General features: G+C 33.3%; 1 protein-coding gene across 11 annotated transcripts in view; it reads right to left on the reverse strand.

The window, feature by feature from the left end:
• The window catches only part of LOC114880023 (potassium channel subfamily T member 2), a 149,919-nt gene that overhangs the window by 26,143 nt on the left and 100,536 nt on the right, over positions 1-23,240 (reverse strand). For 9 of the 11 annotated variants that reach the window (XM_046285502.1, XM_046285499.1, XM_046285498.1 and 6 more), the window contains 6 exons: positions 12,797-12,876; positions 11,370-11,469; positions 10,223-10,421; positions 4,342-4,416; positions 2,426-2,509; positions 2,252-2,346 (listed from right to left, as the gene is read on the reverse strand). In XM_046285502.1, the coding sequence (XP_046141458.1) occupies positions 2,252-2,346; positions 2,426-2,509; positions 4,342-4,416; positions 10,223-10,421; positions 11,370-11,469; positions 12,797-12,876 (633 nt within the window). The remainder of the gene's footprint in view (positions 1-2,251; positions 2,347-2,425; positions 2,510-4,341; positions 4,417-10,222; positions 10,422-11,369; positions 11,470-12,796; positions 12,877-23,240) is intronic. The other 2 variants (XM_046285497.1, XM_046285496.1) reach the window with 2 other exon arrangements.

Genomic DNA, 23,240 nt, shown 5'->3' on the forward strand with positions numbered 1-23,240 from the left:
CTCGAATGAGAACAATTCGCGTGGGCGTTGAATTGTGATGAGAAAAGTGCGGTAACGACCAATGTTTCTTTGTTAACAAAACTATCCCTTCGTCTTTATCGAAAGGCCACGGGAACTTTTTAAAACGAGTTGTTAGCCGAGTTGAAGAGATACGTGGTTCACGTAAACCTATGAAAATGTCACGTCCGAGCGGAAAATTGGATTAATATAGCGACCGTCCTACAGCCTTTTGGTGACAGTACCAATGTTCGTTCCAGAATTCAAAGCTTCAACCCTCGGACAACCTGGCGGGGTCAATCGTGACCCGTACATGCGAAATTTTTACAAAAGTTGAGAATGAAGATGAATTTAATCCTTCAAATTTTTCAGTTTCAGAATGTTTCGTTATTATATCAGACCAAAAAAGCATCAACTTTTAAAATTTCATTTCAATTAAAACTCTTATGAAAACTTGGGGTTCAAAACTACCCCGCAGGTATCTGTGGTGCAAAACTACCCTCAAAGTTCGCCAGTGTAGTTGAGGGTTAAAATTTAATTTAAAGTCCAAATATTTTTCAAAGGAAAAAAGTATGGTTACAGCGGCGTTTAAAATTTTCCTTTTTTCTTCACTTTTTTAATTACAACCCTCCAATGATAACCCTTGCGTGTTTCACCCCCATGACACAATCAACATGTTAATAAGCTACGCCATGGTACGGATATACCTTGGTTTCGATGAATAATTTTGTAATTTCAGGGAACACCATGTTCGATCGAATGCAACATGTAACCTGTCGAACGAATAATAGATCGCGTAATGAGGTTCGGTAGAAATTGCCTTTCGTTTGCAGAAGAGTAATTACGTGCGCGTAATATTTTGCGTCTTGATCAAGGTAAACCAAGTTTCTTTTGTGCGTTGTGTGCATAAATATTTGTTTCGAGTACAAATAAATTGGAATTGGTTCCGTGTTGCATAAAATATTAGTTATGACTATACGAGTAATATTCCCTAAACGAAAACAAACATTTTGAATACAATCATTTATTATTTTTCTTCGATTAATCTTGAAGAGTGGAGCTTGGGTCAATGGTGATCCAATCTTACAAAACCTGTACAAAGATATAGGATGTATAATTTTTAAGAAAACAGTGTCAAATTCAGAAAATAAAAATAATATGAAATAGAAAATTAAATTAAAATTGTCCGATAGTTAAGTTGTAAATATACCTAGTGCATCAAAAATTATTCATATACTAGAAACACCAGCTTGACACGCTTTTATTTCATTTCAAACGTGTATGTATGTACACCTAGTGATTGTTTGTGATTTTTCATTTAACTGTATCATTATTACAAACTTTGTTCTATGAATAGAAAAAAAAAACGATCGGGTAATAAAGTGGTTGGACGTGAACTACTTCCAGTTGCAGTTGAAATTGTATTTTTAGCGTTTATGTTCGGTCGATCGCGTTTGTAGCACAGTTATTCTCTTTCCAAGAAAATCTTGCTTTATTAAATAAGAAGAGAATTCGGGAAACAGGATTTCTGTTTAGGGGAATTCGTAACAGGAGATGGGTATTCCGATCAGATAACTTTTCTTGTTACTTGAATAATCTAACGCGACTTGTATGCAAATTCTGCAACCACCTCTCGGTTGTAAACTTGAATAACGGTCGGAGAATAAAGCTGGTAAGACCGTACATAAAAGTTGACTTGTAGGTGAACAGAATTTTAATTTGTCATCGATCCGTTTGGTGGAAGATAGAAATTATTTGTATTGAAAATATTAGATGTTAAATAGTGTTATATTTTAATATTAACAAGTTTGTAAGCAGTAGATAGTAAATAGTATTTTCTTGAAAATTGTAGATTAGGATTAAAAATAGTTTCAGTGTAAAAAGATGTATTTAAAGAAATGAAAATTTTGTTAAACGCTAAGACATCATTAAGATCTTCCAATCTAAATAAGCAAATGAGCAAGTCTGCTAAATAGATTAATAAATTCTCGTGTTTGAATTACTTTTTCCTTCGAGACGAAAATCTATTAATTAAATAGGAGAAGAGAAAGAAAAGCATAACTATTTAAATTCAAGGAAATATATGTGCAGCTTCTAGATGTAATTATTTTAATTAAGCTTTATTGACACTTCTGTCTTTTGCTAGAAAATGTTTTAATTCAGCACGTTGTAAATTTCTATGACTTCGCATAATGAAATATAATATCGGAATTGAAACAAGAATTTTAGAAAGTTAATTAGTGAAATGACTCACCTAGTAAAGACAAGGCACAGTAACGTAGCACTAAGGATCATCAATTGTTGACTTAAAGCTGATTGAGATTTCTGCATAGCTCTGTGTAGGTCATTCTGAAACAAGTGTTAATAACAATTTAAATTATAACAAAACTAAAAGTTTAAAAATAAGAAAGTGAAATTAATTACTTACGAACATATTCTCCAAGGAATGCTTTGCCAACCAGCAATTTAGGAACACCGGAATGAACAGATTTCGCATTGGTGGATAAAGTAACTGGAAACATAATTTATCATCGATTAACAAAAGTATATTATTTTTATTACCGAAGGATAAAACAGATGATTTCTCATTATAACTCTCTGACGTACATTTTTCTTCGTAGATGATCTGTATATTTATGTCTCGTGAAATAAATGGCATATAAATGGTTACAGGATGCGATGACCTGGGATTTAGGGGTCTCCCTAGGACGTTGGCGAAGTGACACAAAACTAATGACACTAAGCCAATTAAATTTCGAAGCGCAACCCTCTGATAGTGTTAAATCCCATTTTCGTTCGGATTAAGGGTAATGTAGGGTAGACAAGGATCGATACACTGTTAAAACTTGTGTAATTTTTCGTAAATGTGGAACACACCATTTTCTTTTAAAGCACATCGAACCTGAAATTACTTACACTTAATTTAACTACAAGTGAAATATACTATAAATTTAATATTGAATCATTAATCATGAACGTTTTGCATATAAACTTCATCGAATATTGTATTTTACAATTATTATAATTGCATAAAAATATCTCGTAGTTACTAAGAAACAAAATTTAAAAAAAAGGAAGCTGAAGAATAAGTACACGTTTGCTAAAGCATTGACTGTTACTACTTGCTCGCGCGTCAGGCAAACCATTGACTTGTATCACTTACACTGAATCTTGAGTCTACATCAGCGCTCGTTTAATTCGTCGATTGCAATGATGGAAATATAATATTTAGCAAGATGTAATTCAACAAAAATTATTAAACATTTTTTATATTTATTTTATAATTATTTGATTACTTTCATAAGACTGATCAGTGTTATCGTGTGCTAAAAAATGGTTAATCAATCTGACAATGCGTTTCTGACACCGACGTAGTTTGTTATTTCCAAAGTATTAAAGACTTTTCGCAGTTAATTAGAATATATTGTGTATCGTATTATTCAGTATGACAGTCTGGAAAATTGGAATTCTATGCTTATATATCAATGGTCAACCAAATCGATGCAAAGCAACAAGTTCTTGATGCTTTCACCATGGTGCTTGTTAACAGAATGAAGACTGGTTATACATTGTGGTTAATGGTTGGACGAAATAGAGTCCCATTGGAAGTATCTGATGTTGCGTGCCGGAGAAACGTAAAACTTGAAGATTTCTATCGTTAGCCGGTGAAATGGAATTCAGAAGGAATCAGAGGGTTGATACAATTCGTTTTATTGCCGGCAGCGAGTTACAAACGATCAGCGAATCTTTTCCTCCGTGTCCTTTATCAAACATCCCTTTAATGAACCGTTTTATTACTTCCGGCTCGACTCTTCGAACATGTAATAAACAAGTTGTTTCCATTTTCTTTTCAGTTTATAACATAACATTATTACAATCGTATATGCGGCTTATGTAAATAATATGTTTTTAAGTAATATTAAGGGAGTGTTTCAATTGGAAATATGAATAATAGATTATTATACAAAATTTATGTAGAAGAAAATGACAATTTCACAAACTACAAATTTTTTTTCATGATATGTAGTTTAAAAAAAGATGATAGAAATTTTTAATAAACCATTATAATTCTGGATCGAGAAAAAATATCATGCTGAACACTAGAACTACCAAAATGCTAAAAATATCAGGTTTCAAGTTTCTTATTTTAAATTATAAAATTTATTAAAGTGTTTTTGTTGACATACACATTATTTTTCTATTTCATTTTCAATTTAAAATTCAGTGTACATTGAACACCAGTAGTTCTAGTGTTAATATTCATTTGATTATTAATATTTTTTGGTGGTATATACTTAAACACTAAATTTTTATAAGTTAATAGAAAATTCAATGATGACTCACCGTGATCGTGAATGGTATGGTGTTGACCAGCTCGAGGATGAAGTGGAAAGAGAGAAGCTGCTGCCAGACGTTTCCCTGCGAACATGACGAAGACAGCTCAACAAACCCAGCGACAATTTTAAGAAAGTGCAAAATGCAGGGAGAAAACGTTCCACATACAACAGTAAACAGTCGTTCTGCACTTTCCAAGCAACGTACACGTGTACCTTAATGTTAATATCAAAATGTTTCAAAACCTAAATCAACAGGTGCTTCGTTAATTACCAAAAATTAATTTAATACTCCCTCTCGGTGGATCTCGGCCAAACCGGTAAGCTGGCTCGTATAAGCAAATATTAATTAAACCATTAGGTATATAAACACTATGATAACGTGGTTTTGTCCTTTGAAATTATTTTGGACATTTTGTGCTTCTAAATACTCGGTTCTCCAAATAATTGGACATTTTTTCGCGTTTCTATGTATTTTAACAATGGCGCAAGGATATAATAATAATAACAATTACTTCATTAATTGGAATTATCATGACTTTTCACAGGCACAAAATTAATTTTCACACCTAATAAAAATCGAATGTAAAGTAAACTATACTTTGTTATTTTTTATTATTGAGAGAAACAATAAAATGTCTGTAGCAATATAAAATTTACTACTACTTCTATTGTTGTAAAACTTTGAGTTGAAATAATTTAATATAAAGTATCTCATAAGACTTTATTCCTTGCTGTAACATGTTTCTTTGAAATTCCACGATGAAACGAAAGTAAATCTTTAAATGTTTCTACCTTTGCTAATTGAATCATTAATCAAAGATGGCGAAACATTACTCGAAATTAATAACTGAAAAGCAAAATTTTATGTTAATATAGCCCGTAATTTTTAATCAAAAAGAATTAATCAGTAGATTATTTTACATCTACTAATACAGAACATTCGATACTTTGTTAATATTGGAAAGGTGGAACGATGTTAATAGCCTTCAAATACTTCTTAAATATTTTTCTTTATCGTCAGAATCGTTCTCAAAATCTGTGACACGATTCAACGTCGACTAATATCCCTTGGCATACATTTTCTATTTCTGTTCGTTTCTGTCGAGCTGTCAACTGTTTAAATTTTCGTCACCTACTTCGGTAAAGTTTCTTTGAAATCGACGAACTTTCAGAGCGAAAAATTGCGAGAAAACTGAAGAAACAAACGGGAAAGAGTGAACTTCAAACATCCTACGTTCCTATTTAATTCATTTTACTAAAACAGAAATTACAAGAAAATCCAGTTACCAAAATGCCAAAATTAGTGAAACTGCTTTTGTTCTTTCTGTATTTTATGAATATTTCGTAAATACTGTATAATTTTTGAATAGAATTGTAATATATATATATATAAATATTCAATAGAAAAATAAACTGCAGTCAAAGTTATTTAAAATTTTGCAAAATTTTAGTATAAATCGCGTTAAGGAAAACGAAACCTGAAAATAAAGCTTCCTAGGATAACAGTTTCCATTTGCCTTTTCCCATGTTACGAGATCGTATACCCTTTGACAAAGATAAAACGAAAGAATTAAGTCTGAAGAGTCTACCAAATCGTTTATCTTTCTTGAAAGCTCGTCAAAGTACGAGGCTAGCTTAAAAATATACGAAAACCGCTACTACACGGTAACTGGATAAACTTTTTCGAGGATTCCGCTATTATTAATATCCCAGGAGATTTACGAATAGTACACGAATACAATTTGTAGAGGGAAAAAGGGGGAGACTTTTTAAAAAGCTGCCTTCTCGACCCATGAATTTCATTTCATTAAACGCTGTCACGGTAAGGGAACGCTTTTTCAAAGAATGTACTGACAAGGAACTCGTGAATTCTAGAAGAAATATGCTGTTGGCTTTCTTAGAATTGTTTACTCACAGCCCCCTGATCTTTGACGGGACGAAAATGAATTGTAAACAATGCTAAAATTTCTGAATACGTGTCCTGGCGATTTAACTGTTCCGCTGCTATTAATTGTTCTTAATAAAAATGAGAAAATTAAGATGAATGCAAAAATGAGCTAATTAGCGTTAATTAATGATACTTATTTTTCAAATTTTACTGGAGAAAAAAGAAGCTTATTTTATTGACGTAACTTTGGCCTTCTATTGGGGTAAAATCTAAATCTTTCATCGCTCCTCTTGTTATTTATACTTCACAGTAAGTACCAAAACATTTCCACTTTCTTTCCCATTACAATTCATCCCCAATCTACTAACGATCAAATTAAAATCAGCCTTCTTCATAAAAACAAAAGAGCAACTCATTTCTCAAGTTCAGCCTCCTATGAAATCTTAAATCATGGGAGTCAAGCGGATCTTCCGAAGCGTTCCATTTATTTTTCCACTCAATCACCGTATCCACCGTACCAGCAACGTTCCCCTTCGTGAGAGAAATCTCCTCAAATCCTACCAAACGACAAATCTTCCACTAGTGAACCTGGTAAATTGAGAATGACGAATGACGACTAAATATCAGACGCAAAGGAATCACGAGTACACGTTGCTTCTAATGACTGTAATTCATTCAACGGTAATTAGTCGCCGGTCAAGATTGAATTTTGCTCCAGCTAGTAGACCGAATACACACAATTACCAGCAACAAAAACGTTTTGTTCACCTGCAAATTACCACTTCTTTCTTGTACGATACTATAAACGAGCAACAGGAAATTGTACATCAGATATAATTCACGTACATCAGATAATTTAAGAAGCGACATCAGATATTTATAAAGCAAAAGGAAAACCTCCGTGTCTGCTGAACGCTTTCAGGGAAATAAACCCTGACGATAATGAGAACGATAACAATAACTATGGTAACAGTGACGGCGATAACAGCAACATCCGCGATACCATTGACGACACTGCTAAACTATGAAACGAAGAGGATATCAACGATAAGATAAATGGGGAGAAAAATTACGAGGAAAATAAGGAAGGACATCAAAAAGTGACTATTTCCTTAATCTCGTAAAATACTTTTATACACCGACAGATACGATGAATTTTATATGTCACAGGTTCACAGGGATTGGTCGACAGTGGATTAACGATAGCTTCGAAATTTCGCTATTCCAGCATGGATATTGGTAGCTTGCGATTATCGTGCTCGTGTTTTATCAACGCAACGTTATCGAGTTTGTCGGTTGTTACAATATGAGCAATCCTGTTGCTGGAATGTTCGATTAGCGAATGGCGTGCCACAATGGTTACATGTCGTTCCAGATCGTATCATGGATCCTGTACGTGGAAAGCAACCGGTACGTTAAATTCTGACACCGCTTTGAATAATAATTTTGCAACGTGTCGCAAAAGCAGACACGTTCCCGATGCGACTTTCATTCGGTTCGTGCAACTTTAAAAGCCTGATGGCTTCACCTTCTACCCCAGTTAAATGAAAATTCATAATTTAGCGCGTTTAAGATATTGAAAATTGTATAAAGAGTAAGACTCTAGCAGCAAGATTCGCCGCTAGAAATGAAATTGGAATTTAGGTGAATCATATAAGACAAACTTTTACGTACCCCTTCGTCATAAGACTTCCATAGATTTTCCGGTTTACTTTTCAAGCAAAATGAGTGAAACTTTCGAACGAAACCTGACGTGTTTTATGACTACCCACCGATCAATCGAAAGTTGACGAATTTTTTCTTTGTTTTTTTTTTTTATTTCGTTGGCGAAATTGCATCGGTTTTATATTTTGTCGGAACCTTTACGAACTTTTTATACTCGATTGCTGCAACTGGCTTCTTAGTCGACGCATTGTACCCGGAAGAACCGTTTTCATCGAAAAATTTATTTCCTTATACGAGCTGTGCTCGGTGAATTCGCGAGTAATCACGAGGAAAAACTGCAGAACGACCAAGAAGCTAAGCGAAAAGCACATGAAGTAAATGTAACACAAATATACATACAGAAGAAAGAGTGTATTGTATATAGATTTAAAAAATTCTGGAAGTAGTCGAATAGAAATTTTTATAATAATATTTAAAGGTACTATAAATTTTGGCTGACATGCTGACATCAAAATATTGGAATCAACATTTCGAGCCAAATCAAGCACTTTTTGATATCAATTGACGTCAACATTAAGGATTTTGTTCCAAATAAAGTTAATTAAACAATTTCAAAAAGGGTTTATTTATCTTAGAAATATTAACATTTATAAGCTTAGAAATGCTTAAATGGTTAAAATAAAAAAAGAATAAATTAAATTTGATAAATAATTGGATGAATCTCCAATATTATGAAGATAGGTAAAAATTACGAAATTTAGAGGTGTATATTTTTTAAACAAATTCGACATCAGCAAAATGATGACATAAACTTTCTCTAATTTTTCTTATATTAATCATAATTCATTTGGAACAAAATCAGATACAAGACAATTTTCAGGTCTCGAAGGGAAGTATTACTGTTTCCAAAAAAGTGCAGTAAAGAGAACATTAAAAAAGTGAATGTCTAGAGTATGTTAAGTAGCTTATTCAAATGAAATACCATGTGTGAGACTAGCAACGAGATTTTCAAAAGCATTTCACGCGGACTAGAATACCTAAAGAGCATAAGGTGGCTTTTCGTACTTTTTACAAAAATTCTGTCAGAAAGCTCTTTGCCGTCAGGCATGCTCTTTACAAACTCCCTCTGCACTAAAAAAAATTATAATCCTCTGAGTCAAAGCAAAAAGTTGCTCTCTGTAGTCTGAAGATTGGTTACAGCGATAGAAAATAGCCTTTGTAAGTTTTCGACTATGATACATGCACAAAAAACCTGGTAAAAATAACCAACGAGAATTCTTAGCTTTCTTTGATTTTATTTTATTTATCAACGAATAATTGGTTTGACGATTAGACGAGCAGAGAAATAATCATGCAGAATTACATCGAAAAATGAAAATACGAAAAGTTATAGGAAACAGTTCGATGCTTTATTGCTGCATAAAAAAGAGAAGATTAAAATTTCGTTCATTAATATTTCAGGGATTACATTACATATTCACTTGAAAAATTCAAAAATTTATGCTTAACATTATCTTAAATATTCGAGTAAAAAATTTGACATAATTACTCATTATTTTATTATTTATAGTTTAATATAACAGAATAAAAAAATTTTAAGAGCCTCCATTACTTTGCGTAATGGTGACTTTTTCCTCAATATATGTGAACAGCTTTACTCTTGCGATATTGATCCACCAACCATGAGAATCTAATTAAGTTAAAAGATGTTCTCATACGTTATCTGGTTTGAAAAATGCTCTAATCTATCTGCAACTAAATATTTAACACGCTTATTGCTTCAATGAAAATAATATACAATATGGCACCCTATAACAGCAATTATTCAGAATCGCTTCCGTCTTTAATTCGAGCTTGTCATTTTTATTTGAATTATTCATTACCCTTAACATTTTTTAAAATTAATAAGCAGGAATTTCCTATTCCTATTGAAAATTTTCATTTCTGATACTTATATCATTTCCCATCTCTATTTCTTAAGAAAACGTTTTAAATAACTATTTTAATAAATACATACCAAATAAGTTTATACCATTACATTCGAAGAAAAAACTTTTTAAAATTTAAATTGTTCAAATTGTTTAAAGCTCAATTTTGTCTGCCGGCAAAGTAAAATGACCTCTTAATTACTAAACAAATTTAAACACCATTAAAAATGATAAATTATCTAACTAAATTAAATTGGTAATCTAGATCATCAATAGTCAACGCGTCATTCTTGTCTATACAGCAATAGAAGCAACGAAGCAATTCTAGATACTTAAATAGCCATATACTACATACATTATGGAGAGTTATGCATAAAATCAAATTTCCTGGACTAAAGGATGCGTACCTTGTAACCTAAATAGGCGAGTAGCAGAGCTTCCGTCAGCGATACTATTGCGAGGATCACCTGGACCACCCACAATTCCAAGGATCTCCTCACCCATAAAATCGCATCCCAGTTGATGGTCGGGTGCTCCTGAAATTCTTCCTCGGTCAGGTTCTGGGATGCCAGGAACTCGGTTTTGTTGCCAGGCGTGCAGCCGTAACTAAAAAGAGAAAAGGAATCTTTTTAATGCGACTGATGAAGTTCCGGAAACTAGAGACAAAGCAAATTTTTTAAAAGCCCACGATCGGCTTTCATAGGGGAAATTTTTAAAAGGGTCGAGGATAAAGTTCTGAAAATCAGATAGCTGGCTAATGGAAGTTGTGATTACGATCAATTAAAGCGATGTAGAATCACAGAAATTAGGGACATCACTGATTGCCTGATTTGATCGCGAATGTACATTAAATGAAGCTTGAAACAAATTACAAGAAAAACAATTAATCATTTAACTGTCAAAATATACATTTTTCATTTCGCAATAATATTAATATAATGTGTATGATTACAATTTTTATCACCATATAAAATTACTAATTCTATACCAAGAAATATTGTGAATTTTAGATAATTTATAGTAAACTAGATTTGATAGAATAAGCAAAAAAGTATAAATAAAGAGTACAGAGAGAAAAGTCAGGAAAGAACTTAGTACCATTGAGAAAATGAGGGAAAAGGAAAATAAAGGAAACATAGAAAAATATTACGCACGGAGAGGCAGTAATTTAGAGATAATATAAAAGATAGGAGATAACATAGAAGGCAAAGTGCAGTCCTCCAGGAATTCTTAAGAAGTATCAAGGCTGTTAAAGACTAGCGGCAAGGAGACGCGATACTGTTTCAGCTTCAAACTGTTATCTCGGTTTTATTTTCAGCCGCGATGCTCGTTCTATAAAATATCGTAATCTTGCATGAATGGTTAAATCCCGAGTCAAGATGGGTTTTTCAACCCCAAGCAAAAACATTTTTATTCTTCTAGGCCAATAATAACGAAAAGGTTAAAGCAATTTTAACTCGAAGAAGAAATTTAAGAAGGAATTATTTTTAACGATTAACGAACAAAGTTGCAGAATTATTTTTTGATTTGTCTGATAAGTGTAATACCGCTTACCATGCTGCGTAAGTTGGATCGGTATCGGTGATGACTCTGAATATGTATAAGAAACATGTTAGCAGCTTGAAAAATAGATTGGCCAATCGTATCCTCAGACCTGAAACATAAATAATAATTTTATTAAAAAAAAAATTACTTTTATATAAATTTCAATCAATATTAGATATATAACAATAAATTATTTTACGACTTATGTAGTTGATTTGGTAATGAATTTTAAGCAGAACGAATTGTTTTACTACAGTGTAACGACAAATACTATAGATTTGATAATAATCAAAATATTTATTAAATTAAAATTGGGGTTCTCTCCATGGTCTGCCGAGGATTAAAAAAACCACGAGGAGTGCACCGATGGAACGAAGCTTCAAGGAAATCGGCAGAAACAAATTTGTCACAGACAAATACGCCCACTGAAGGGTTATCAATAATCGACGATCTGGTATAGATAGGCTGCATTTTAACCGTTACAAGTCATTGATCTTTCTACCGATCGACATGCAGATATAAAAGTTCGATACGCTACGATCGAGGCTGGTATCGGCACGATATCCGTTATCGGCTGCTGCCAACAACTTCAAAAGCTTATGTTTTGCTAGTAGAGATCGCATGGTTGTTCGTGTCACGCTAACACGTCGTTCCCGAAATTACATTTCTGGCATGCGTGTCTTCGAAAGGAATTTCCGGCGCCGTGAACTCTTTCGCGATCAAAAGCCCGACGACGTTTTCCAGGGAAAACGATCTGACGTGACGGTCATTCAACGTTTATTGTGTCGTGCTGAAAATTTCCGTGTTGGAATTTGCGGAAGAAAAGGACTAATTTAAGAAATCGATGGCATTACCTGGTCACGCCGGTATGCAATGGAATTTTTAATAAGAAACATGATATAATAAATTTTATTTTAAAGGGTCAAATGCATTTACTACCTTGCATTCTTAGTATGAAATTATTTAAAGTTTGCATTCTTTTTTACTTTACTAATTATTTTATTATACAACATTTTACATGATATTCTAAAGGAATTCATTTCAAAATGAGATAATTCAGAAACAATCAATTTTACAATCAATTGAAAATTTATAATATTTTCACAATAAAATTGAATTTATTCTTGCTCTTTTATTATTACTACATAGCTACATGCTTTTTAATTAAAATTAAGGAAATTATGTAATAAACGGTTAAATATTTTTAAATATTAATATTATCATGTCAGTACAGATATTATCATGTCTCATTTTTTTAAGTCATGTACAGAAAATAAACATTCAAAAGACATAATTTTATTCAATTAACTATCTATTCACTTTTAAAAGTATTTAAGTATGTATGAATTTATGAAATAATCTGATAACTATGTATTTAAATAACACGGAAATTGTGTGAGATACATTCACATTCCAAACTGTATAAAAGTACTTACTTGAACGTTGATTCTTGATGAAATACAGCTGAAGTCGTTCCTTGAACGTATTTTCATTCACGTAATACTCGACACGAACTCTGCAATAAGAAAAAACACCACAGTTATTACGTGATGCTTCACCCATCAAAAATTACAGTCATCAAAAACAAATTCGATGTTGTGTAATTAGCAAAATTAAAAAATTTTCAATTTCACCATGTTTGACATTAAAAGCTCCAATTATCAACATAATCTCCATTTCGTTTTGGAGTAATTAATATTATCATCATATCATATCGTATTAACAGAAACTCAAATAATAATTTTTAAATATTACAGACTGATCTATAACTATCAAATAAGTTGAAATGATAAAAATTAGGTATACTTTAATTAAAGAAAAACTGAAAGTGAAGTTACACCTCCTGATATTTAATCACTGTTAAGTTATAAGGTGATAATGCATATCTATTTTTATTCGTGGGTGGTAAATAATATGTTAAGAAAATTAAAAATGAAATTTTTGTAAATCTCACCACTTAAATTTTAATACTGTTTCATAATAAAGCACGTCTGTAATACTACTACCTACAAGGTTTTCATAACGCAGATTCTATAATAGAAGTCTATTTCCGACCAGAAGCAAATCGGATTAATCGCTATTTTTATCGACAGAAAAGACATCGACTTGGTCAAAAATAGCCTCGTATGACGTCACCGGGTCAAAGCTGATAGACAGTCTGTCGTACGTGATCCTTTTCAGTTGTTGAACTAGTTCTTCGACCCAGATAACGTCACGAGACAATTCCAGCTATGCTAGACATGGCCATTGAATGAAATGGATTCACAACGGTCGTACATCTGGAAATGTTCTTACAAGGATCTTCGAATTGGAAAAGGTTGTCTAGAGAAGTTTCCGCGGCTGCACCTTGCAGTACAATTGGATGAGAGGTGGCATGGCGTGAGGAAACTTTGTATCGCAGTTGGTGTACCGTCGTGCCTGTTTCCGCAATGTCTCGACGTAGACACGAAAATGATTATTGATCAGAGTGTACGAGTTTGAGGATTTGCGGTCTTTTGACACGATTTAATTGAACTTTTAGTTTGCTCGATCAGAGACATGAGCTGCAAAATTATTTGCTGCATTAGCGATTATATTTAACTAAACTTAATTTCAACAACTGCTTCTTTAACAACTTTTTACCAGTGGTATCAGGGATTACTGTTTAGATGACGAGTAAGGACGATTCGCATGAACAATATAAATAATTTTTCTAGTCACCTTTCAGGATTGTGATATTTTGTAGGGAATTTTTGGAAGGGAAATGTGAAACAACGGTTTCGTATAATTTATCATTTAATATTGCTCTAGTTTTTGTAAAAAGGAATTCAGCAAGCAAGTCAAGAGTTACGTTACGGAAACCTGAAGAGTAAATAATTCACCGTCGCGTACGAGTATTCAATACATAGTGCAAGCAAACGCTCCTCATTATTCATACTTCACGTGAACGAAAAGAAACGACCGATACAAGGAACGAGCGATTTATTCGTAGTTTCACGCCGTCACCGTTGAAACGTTATCTCCATCGCTCCTTATTCGTCGAGAGGGCCTGAAAAATCACGACGGTACGAGAGGCTCGATAAATCAAGCCCGTACGAGGTGAAAAATCCCACAAAAACAGGCTATCCATCGATTGCATGCCAAAAGGAACGAATATATATGAATCGATCACGGATCCGTTGACACGCATTAAACCGACTTCTCTGGCGATATTACTCATGACTGACTAATCGAGTTTCGTTTGCATGCTCGATGCACAGTGCAAACTAACGAAAAGTTTCAAACGAAAGCGTGTTCACATCGCTGCATAGTGCGTACTTTCGTTTCACAAAAATCTCTTGTCCTTATTTACGTGTATTTTGTTTCAAGATATTATATCTTTAGTTACTTGTTCGTTATCAGTCATTGTAAATTGCCATTATCGCGTTGAATGCGGTGAGAGTTATGATTGACTGACATCGTTAATTAGATATACTCGAATAATTAAGAAAAAAAAAGCAGTAGAGGAATATTATTTTGAATAGTATTACTATTACGGTGGAACCTCTGAGTAAGGCATGATTATTCGGTTAAAGAAATTTTTGCAAAGCAGAACACCTGCTTTTTCTAATTGTTATCTAATTCATATTTTTCAAAAAATATGAGATTGAAGAAGGAGAATTGAAATTGAAATATTACCTTAAATCGTACATTTTGTATATTTGGTTCTTTTTATAAGTACCATTTCTATATCCTACACGCTGTAGTATCCTATAAATACATAAATATCAGCAGTTTAGTAATGAGATTCGTAAGTTCGGAATATTTCAACTTAAGATCGAAATCAGAGTCGATGATTGAATCAAGGATTTGAATTCACCGGTACGTACAGATTGGTCCTATCGGATGTGCCCCGAATCAGTTCGGAACTCTCCAATTAAACCAGAAATGTCAACGCTCCAAATTCTGTAGCCGCATTTTAATTAAATATCAACGGACAGATGCCGCTTTGGGACTACTCGGTACTTAATTATCGTGAAATAGTGAAATAAGCCTGACGTAGTTGACACCTATACAGTATGCTATTTCTGGCGGTATGAAGGTTATTTTCATTTGCATTCATAATTTATTTAAAAGGGACGTTCGATAACAGTTACACACCAACTTTCGTGTAACTTTGTGCAACTTTTTATTAGATTCCCTAAGAATTTTGTTGTATTTGGATATCAGTAATTTATTCCAGCTGAGAGGTAAGATACTTAAAGTACACTGGCGCAATTAGGATTTTGCAATTGGAGTTTTGTGATCTGGAACTTCCAAACTCTGAGATTTTGGAATTCTGGAATTTCATAAGTTTGAAAGTTTGAAATTCTGGAATTTTGATAATCTGGAATTTTGGAATTCTGACATTTTTAAATTTCGAAAATTTGGAATGCTTGAAAATTAAAATTTAAAAATGATGGAAAGACCAGTTCACAGGTTCACTCTGGCTCCTACCTAGTTGTGCCAATGTTAAAATATATAAAACTTCTGAAAATCTTACCAAATAAGTATCTAGAAGAATCATACAATGTTCTAAATATTGAAGTAGTAGAATTGTGCATACCAACTTTACATATAAATAATAATAAAAACTTCACGATGAATAATTACAGCTCAATTCGTGAACATTATTCTTCATGAAATAAGGTAATAGTCATTTATATCCATCTTGATCAACATCAAAATAATATCTAGTTAGATAATACGTAGATGTTCCTGTCATCCAGTTTCCCTTCACCCGGCCTTATGGCTGGCCACATAATGGATTTTCTACTTCAGGAAGGAAATACTCGGTCGACCACAGAATTGCAGCTCGTTACTTGAACTCGAAATGCCACTCGGAGCAATCTATATAAATTGAGGGGAACACTCTCCTCCCTCATCTACTTCTCTTCGTCTTCCTGTTTTCCATCTCCGTTTCAACCTTTGTCGTCACTTGTTTGTCTCTGTCATCCTCACGTAGAAACATCCTTCGACCCTCGAAATTTCAAGATGAGCGTTCGAATTTTAATAGGAAGGTCACCAGTTCGACTCTTCGTGTTCTCATTACTGATGTTCAAGGAACAGTAATTTATTTAAAGCATATCAAAGAGACACGAACGGTAAGACGTACTAAAATTATAATTAATGAGAATAATAATTTAAGCTTTCAATTTCTAACAATATTCGAACGCTTGTAAATCTTCAAATTTAAAACTTGAATTAAATTTATTTTTCATTGAAAGCGTTAGAATTTATCGTTATTCTCATCGCATCGTTTCCAATCGAAAACCGGAACTTTGATATTAAAGCAAGGAAATTACTGAAATCTATCGAAATTGGAATCTAGCGTACACTATTCTATCTCAATCATTACGAATTACTTTTAACACATTGAATGCCATGTCACCCAGATATGAAAGATTGAATTGTCAAAGGAAGCCATTATCTATATTATTAGGAATTTGGTTACTTATCTAATTAGAAATATTTTTACTAGGTATTTCAAATAACGGATAATGGAAATAACAAAATATTCGGAAAATAATAAATAAAATTTTTAAAAAATAAAAATATTATCTAATGAAATTTTCAATAGCATTTGCCTGCCAGTCAAAGTGTTAATATTAATATTATCAAAATTAAGGTTTTGAGAATTTCTACTTCTCCTTTAACGCTACTTTCCGCAAAAAAGCTTACTATGCTCGATACTGTACACATGATCGTACGTGGAGATCCATTTTTATAAGATGTACATATGCACTTTCTGTACCTAAGTGTCTTCTCTTCGAGGATGTATACATGTACATATACACCCTTAGAGGCGAAAGGGTTAAAGATTCTGAACTCGACAGCGAGATCCTCGGTACTGGAAGGGTGGCTTGCCGTTCCGCAGTGCTTTCAGGTATGTCAGCACCACGGAAGGAAAAGATGGTGGAAGTTCCGTGCAAGGTGGGTCGGCGTGGCGGTAATAACGCGGCTTTCCCTCGTGCACGTAAGATTCGCCGTGTATTAACGAGCCGTAAAGCCGTCGCACTAACGGTTGCTAATGCCCTCGAGGTAAAGGAACGGCGGTGACTGCTCGTCACGCGAACTGCTGCATAAGCTACCCCGTCAGATGGATGGGATATCACGGTTCGAAAACTACCGCTCGACGTTCGTCTTGCCTCGAAAGGTCGGTCAGCGGCTGTTTCCTGTTTTACTGCAACGTACCATGGATTATGTTCGCCGCAGAGGACACTGGAATCCGGATGGGACCGATACTCACTGCCCTCGAACGTAAAGCATCGCGCTACGTTGAATTGTGAACGGATAGTTGGCTGGAGGATACGTTTCTGGGCCGATGGGAATTAAGCTCGTCGTTCGGGGAACAGTTGGAACGTTTGCTCTGAACTACTACGGGAATTATGAGCACTCAAGTATCGGCGTTGTTTCGCTGTTCCACCGTTGCTTGGATTAATGTTGAATGCGTTGCTCTTTGATGAGTTCAGTTCGGTGAATCCCTTTTGTGGGCTTGCGAATGCCGCTTGTTTAGAGCGATTAAGTCTTGTCGCGTTCAGGTTCGTTTGGTTCAGTATGGTTTTAGAGCTGAACGTTTTACTTTTAAGATTTTCAGGGATTTTTGTCTTCGAGCTTGGAAATTGATTTACAGTAAAAATGACTACCTTGAAGGTCTTTCATTTTGTAGGAGCTTGAAAAAATATTCATCAACTAAAAGAAACATTTAGATATTTCACAATTTTATTTTCTAACTCCTAAAGATAGAAAGATATTCAAGGCGGTGATTTTTATTAGTCCACCCCGTATAGTAGTATACATAATTTTATCAAAATATGTTTGGAAACCAATACCTACGTCATAGGTAGCCTGTAGGGATATTTACGAGCCACCTGACGATCGTAAACGCTTTCATACCGGCGGGAAATTCGAGCGATCATCGTTTTGCGGCCACGTTGTCGAAGCTACATGAATTATACAAACTGCAACCACAAGCCAGCATTTCGACTCCGGTAGCTTGTTTAGCCGATGATCGCCCTTACCTGCAGTAACATCGATCGACCGAGAATGACTCAGTATGCGACAACTTCGTTCACAGTGTACCGTTTCGATTGAGTAACGATGTTAGTCCCTGTTATCGCTTGCACGCTTACGGCGATGCTCGAGGGTTTCTCCTACAATGAAGAATTCGACCATTCTTCAAGGATCCATTCTTCAATAATTTTTGGCTCCCGTTTAAACGTCATACGTCTATTTCAATACTACGTTCGTAATTATGAATGGTAGTTGTATTAGAATAGTAAAGTGAAATTTTGAATAGTTCGATAGAAAAATTATAAGAGCAAAATTAATTTCTTACTAATTAGTGATTTATTTAAAAAAAAATCATAGTAACTCTAATTATTAAAATAATAGTTATTATTATAATATTCTCGCACCACTTTTTAAGTCCACAGAAATACGGAGAAATATTCAAATTTAAAATAATAATTTATATCAATTTACCTCTCAATCTCAGAGAAATATTTTGTTTATTTATCTTGTGGATGTAACTGGTTTCTAACTCATGCTGTTTCAATCTTGGTATTTTCTCTAATATTACAGTAAATAAAGCAACAAGTGGATTGCCATATGAATTTTAATACGTACCAACTAAAAGGAGACTTTATACCTTTGCTTTTGTCGGATTTAAATATTCCAGAAATTCATTTCATATGTTCTCGTAAATGTATAAAATTTAAACCTTCAAATTAATTGAAGTAAAATTCACCTTGTATAAAATTCATGTATGTCGTTCCACAGAATTATTAATAAAACGTAAATTTACTTGTCAATTAGTCGACGTTTTATCTTTTAGAACTTACCAAATATATGGAACGCGATTCTGGCTATTTGACTAACATTCCCTCGCCGATATATCGATTACTCTCTATCTTATACAAATATTTACCAACAATAATATTAATTTTGCCATTTTCTTCACCTCGTTATTTAAAAAAAAATGAGAAAACTAAAAATAGAGAATCGAACATTTTAAGTAAGGCATGTGAATAATTTATTCATTAGGCAATTCTTGGTACCAAGGACATTATTAGATGACCTAATATTCTCCCTATGATTAATACTTTAACTCACGGTTTCCCTTAACGGTTTTCCATTTAATTACCCCAGTGATGACACTACAACGTTACAATCCGAATAACAGTTTTATTACATTCGAAACAGACTATGTATATTTCACGGGATGATTGGTGTGAAAACAAGCCAGCAGGGAAAGGATAGATTTTCAAAAAACACCCCTGGAAACGGTTTTTCGTCGCATGATACTGAATAAATAGAGATAAACGAACACAACTGTTAATCGGCGGAAATCAACGCTCGCTGAATATACACTACGCAAGATCCAGTTACGCAATTAAACGCTGGATACACAAAGGGATGTCGCATCCGGTGCAAAATATCGCGTTCCGATATCCACGTGTTTCCGATGATTAAATTAAACCGTGGACCGAATTTGCCCCACTCGCGTCGTTCAAAGATAAACGATTGTTCGATTCCGTGGCGGAAACAATTCGCAGCCGACCGTTAAATTGCATCCGTAAAATTTTTATTCAAACGAAGGATTCGTAAACGAGTAAATTGTTGCAAGTGACGTATGGTTCCAAAAGAAAGTGGAAATCAAGGAACAACGAACTGTGATCAATAGAGAGTTTTTTAAAAGTAATGTTGTCAGAGGAATATTAATAAAATTATTGAAATGTTAAAGAAAAAGAATATTTATCGAAAATCTAGGACCACTATCAGCGACTCACAAACATTAGTATGAGGTGGAAGCTAAGAAGGCTTGGCCCCCCTGGAAATTTGGATAGGCTTCTTCTCAAAAATGTGGACCTTCACCATTCTAAAATTGTAGGATTCGAAAATTCTTGAATTTCCAAATTTCAGATTTCCTACATTTCAGAATTTCAAAATCTAAAAATTCTGAAATATTAGAATTCAAAAATTTTCAAATATCAAAATTCAAAAATCCCAAAATTTCAGAATTTCATACTTTCTAAATTCAAAAATTCCAGGTCCTAAAAATTTCAAAATTTCTAGAGGGCCTGATCCACCCCAAAAGAAGGTTCAAGTTGCCTTAAGTTCCACAAAGCAGCCAAGCAATTGTTTGTAATAAAATTATCAAAAGTTATTTGTTATGAAAAATAATAAAAATAATTAATAATTATTGGTTATAAAAATAATATCAACCGATTTCAGAAAGTAAAGCTGAAAGAAAGATTGTGAAATAATTCATATGCATAAGTCTATGCAAAGTGCAAGACCACTGCTTATAGTTAATTTTTCAATTCAAAACGATTATTTTCTTTTAATGCTGTGCAATTATGGACGGTTGATTATACACTTTGTCTTTCTGTGCTATGAATAGAAGTTCATGAGGAATCGATGCAAATACATAAAACCTCGCAACCTTGCACCGCATTGACCGGTTTATAACTTCTTGGTTATTCTATTTTCCCTACACTTATTCTATTTTTTGTACACCTTGTATCTATTTTTATCACTGTGTCTTAGAACGTGGATATATTCCAACGCACTTATTATGGAAATCGATCGAAACCCAGTTAAATTATTAACTCTTATTCAGTCAATGCTGAGTCACTTTATCTATGTCTTAAGATTTAAGTGGTCAGAAAAAAGTAATCATAGACTGACAATGAGTTCTGGAAACAATGCTATACAGGTTTATCGCACAATAGTATGTATCCATGATTTTTGAATCACTACAAATAATTTATCAGTAGTTAAAACATTGATTAATTAATTTTAATCACCTTTAAATTATAGTAATTAAAAATTTTAAAATAAAGTGGTGCGCTTTAATATTTTTAAGTGGAATCATGCATTTTTGAATGCATTATTTTTTAATAACAAAATATTAAATAGCTTATGTTACAAAAAATCTCCAGTTTAGAAGACATTTTAAATTGTATACTGCAAAATAATATTGGTAATATAATCATGTTATTTCCTTTATACAACAGATAAACAAACAAGTTTTGGACTATTTAATATTGAATACAAAGCATTTATCTGATCCAACTAAACAGTGGTTAATACATGAAGAGAAGAGACTCGAAGAAGAAAGTTTCGTTGTAACTGTTAATTGAAATGGGCAGAGTTAAATAACGCAATAAGATAAAGAGATAAAAGCTCGACGGACCGATTTTATTCGAGAGATCATCTCTCTAGAAACTCGGGATTCAGTATTCAAATGTCAAGGGTTTTCGATGTTGTTGCACGCGTAACAAAAGTTTCCTATCCTTTTTTTTCAATTCCACCCTCGGAAAAAATTATTCGGTGACTTCGATATTTCAGAACGGGATTGAGCCGAATACTTTTCATGAAATGTAAAATAACGTATTCCACATTTTATTGCAAGTATAATGGGAGTTCACAGTGAGCTCGACAAATCAATATTTAAGAACTCATAAAATTTAAATTCTTCTAAAAAAATAACTAATGAATAACTAAAAAAAAATGAAAATTGCCTTTATCAGTTTGCATACATGGATGTATAAGCGAGAAAACGATAAGTATTTCATAAAGACAAATCTGCACTGTAAAGTGTCGATCTTATTAAGATAACCAAGATCTATAATGTTTTTTTCCCTTTGATCATTCTATCAGCTGTGTAGTACTCAACACCGTTGCCATTAGTTGAACAGCTGTACTTTAACATCAACTACAAACTAGCAAATATAAATGTGGCATACTAAATGGTCTGACAAGATTTCATGACATAAAAGTACCGTAAAATAACACTCGTTCCATATCAAATGGAAGCTTAGAGTTTGCTGAAAATAACCACATAAATGCTTCATTAATAATCTGAATAAGAAATGAATAGTTGATAATTATAATAAACAATAATCAATTTCAAAAGCTGCTAAGTCTAACACAATTTCATGACATAAAATTATTGCAAAATACCACTTATGTTACATGAATTTAAAGTTCGAAATTTATTGAAAATGTCTACATACACGCACATTAATGTTTCTAATACAAAATGACTGGCTTTCAAATTATCGCCTTACTGATTATTATACAGTAATCGATAAGATGAAACTGACATCAGCCATTTTGTATTAAAAAAATTAATGACAGGTGCATGTATGTAGTAATTTTCATCAAACATTAAGCTTCAAATTGATACATCAGAGATGCTATTTTATTGTACTTTTATGTCGTCAAATTACACCAGACTCTGGGTGTTTCAAAATGCACCATTTTATATGCAAAACCTATTAGACACAATTTCATTAACCGTATATTTCATTTTGAAATAAATTTGCTTGAGTAGAAAATAAATACCACCACTTTTTCATTAAATATTCCAGTAATAAAATTAACTTTTTTAATTATAATTTATTTCAAATTAAAAGCAAATACCGTCGAATAATTTTAATTTTAAATATTTCGATGACGAAAGGATTAATATTCTCGGAACGAATGCTTCGAAGCTGAAAGAGATTTCTCTTTCAATAATTCCTCCGATTTTGTATTTTTCCCCTTTTTTAAGCGTTGTTTCTTCCACCGCGTCGCATCGCAAACTTACAACCGGGTCGCGTCGCATTCCCGTGCAGACCCAATTACGGAAATAGTAGCGTGTTATCTCCATCGTGCCATCTACGCGACGATTACACAAAGAAAAAGAAGCAAAAAAAAGAAAAATATATGAAACATCGTCGGTTGATATCATGCGTGATCGCAGGTTGCGTGTACTAGCGTGTTCGAGCCTCGTTTCACTATGGGGTGCATAAATAAATTAAAGGGAGGGAGTGACTCAGGCTAGATGTCATAAGTGTTACACAATGATGCTAATGCTTTGTTGTAATTAAG

This window comes from Osmia bicornis, chromosome 4, assembly GCF_907164935.1.
Source record: "Osmia bicornis bicornis chromosome 4, iOsmBic2.1, whole genome shotgun sequence".
Lineage (NCBI taxonomy): Eukaryota > Metazoa > Arthropoda > Insecta > Hymenoptera > Megachilidae > Osmia > Osmia bicornis.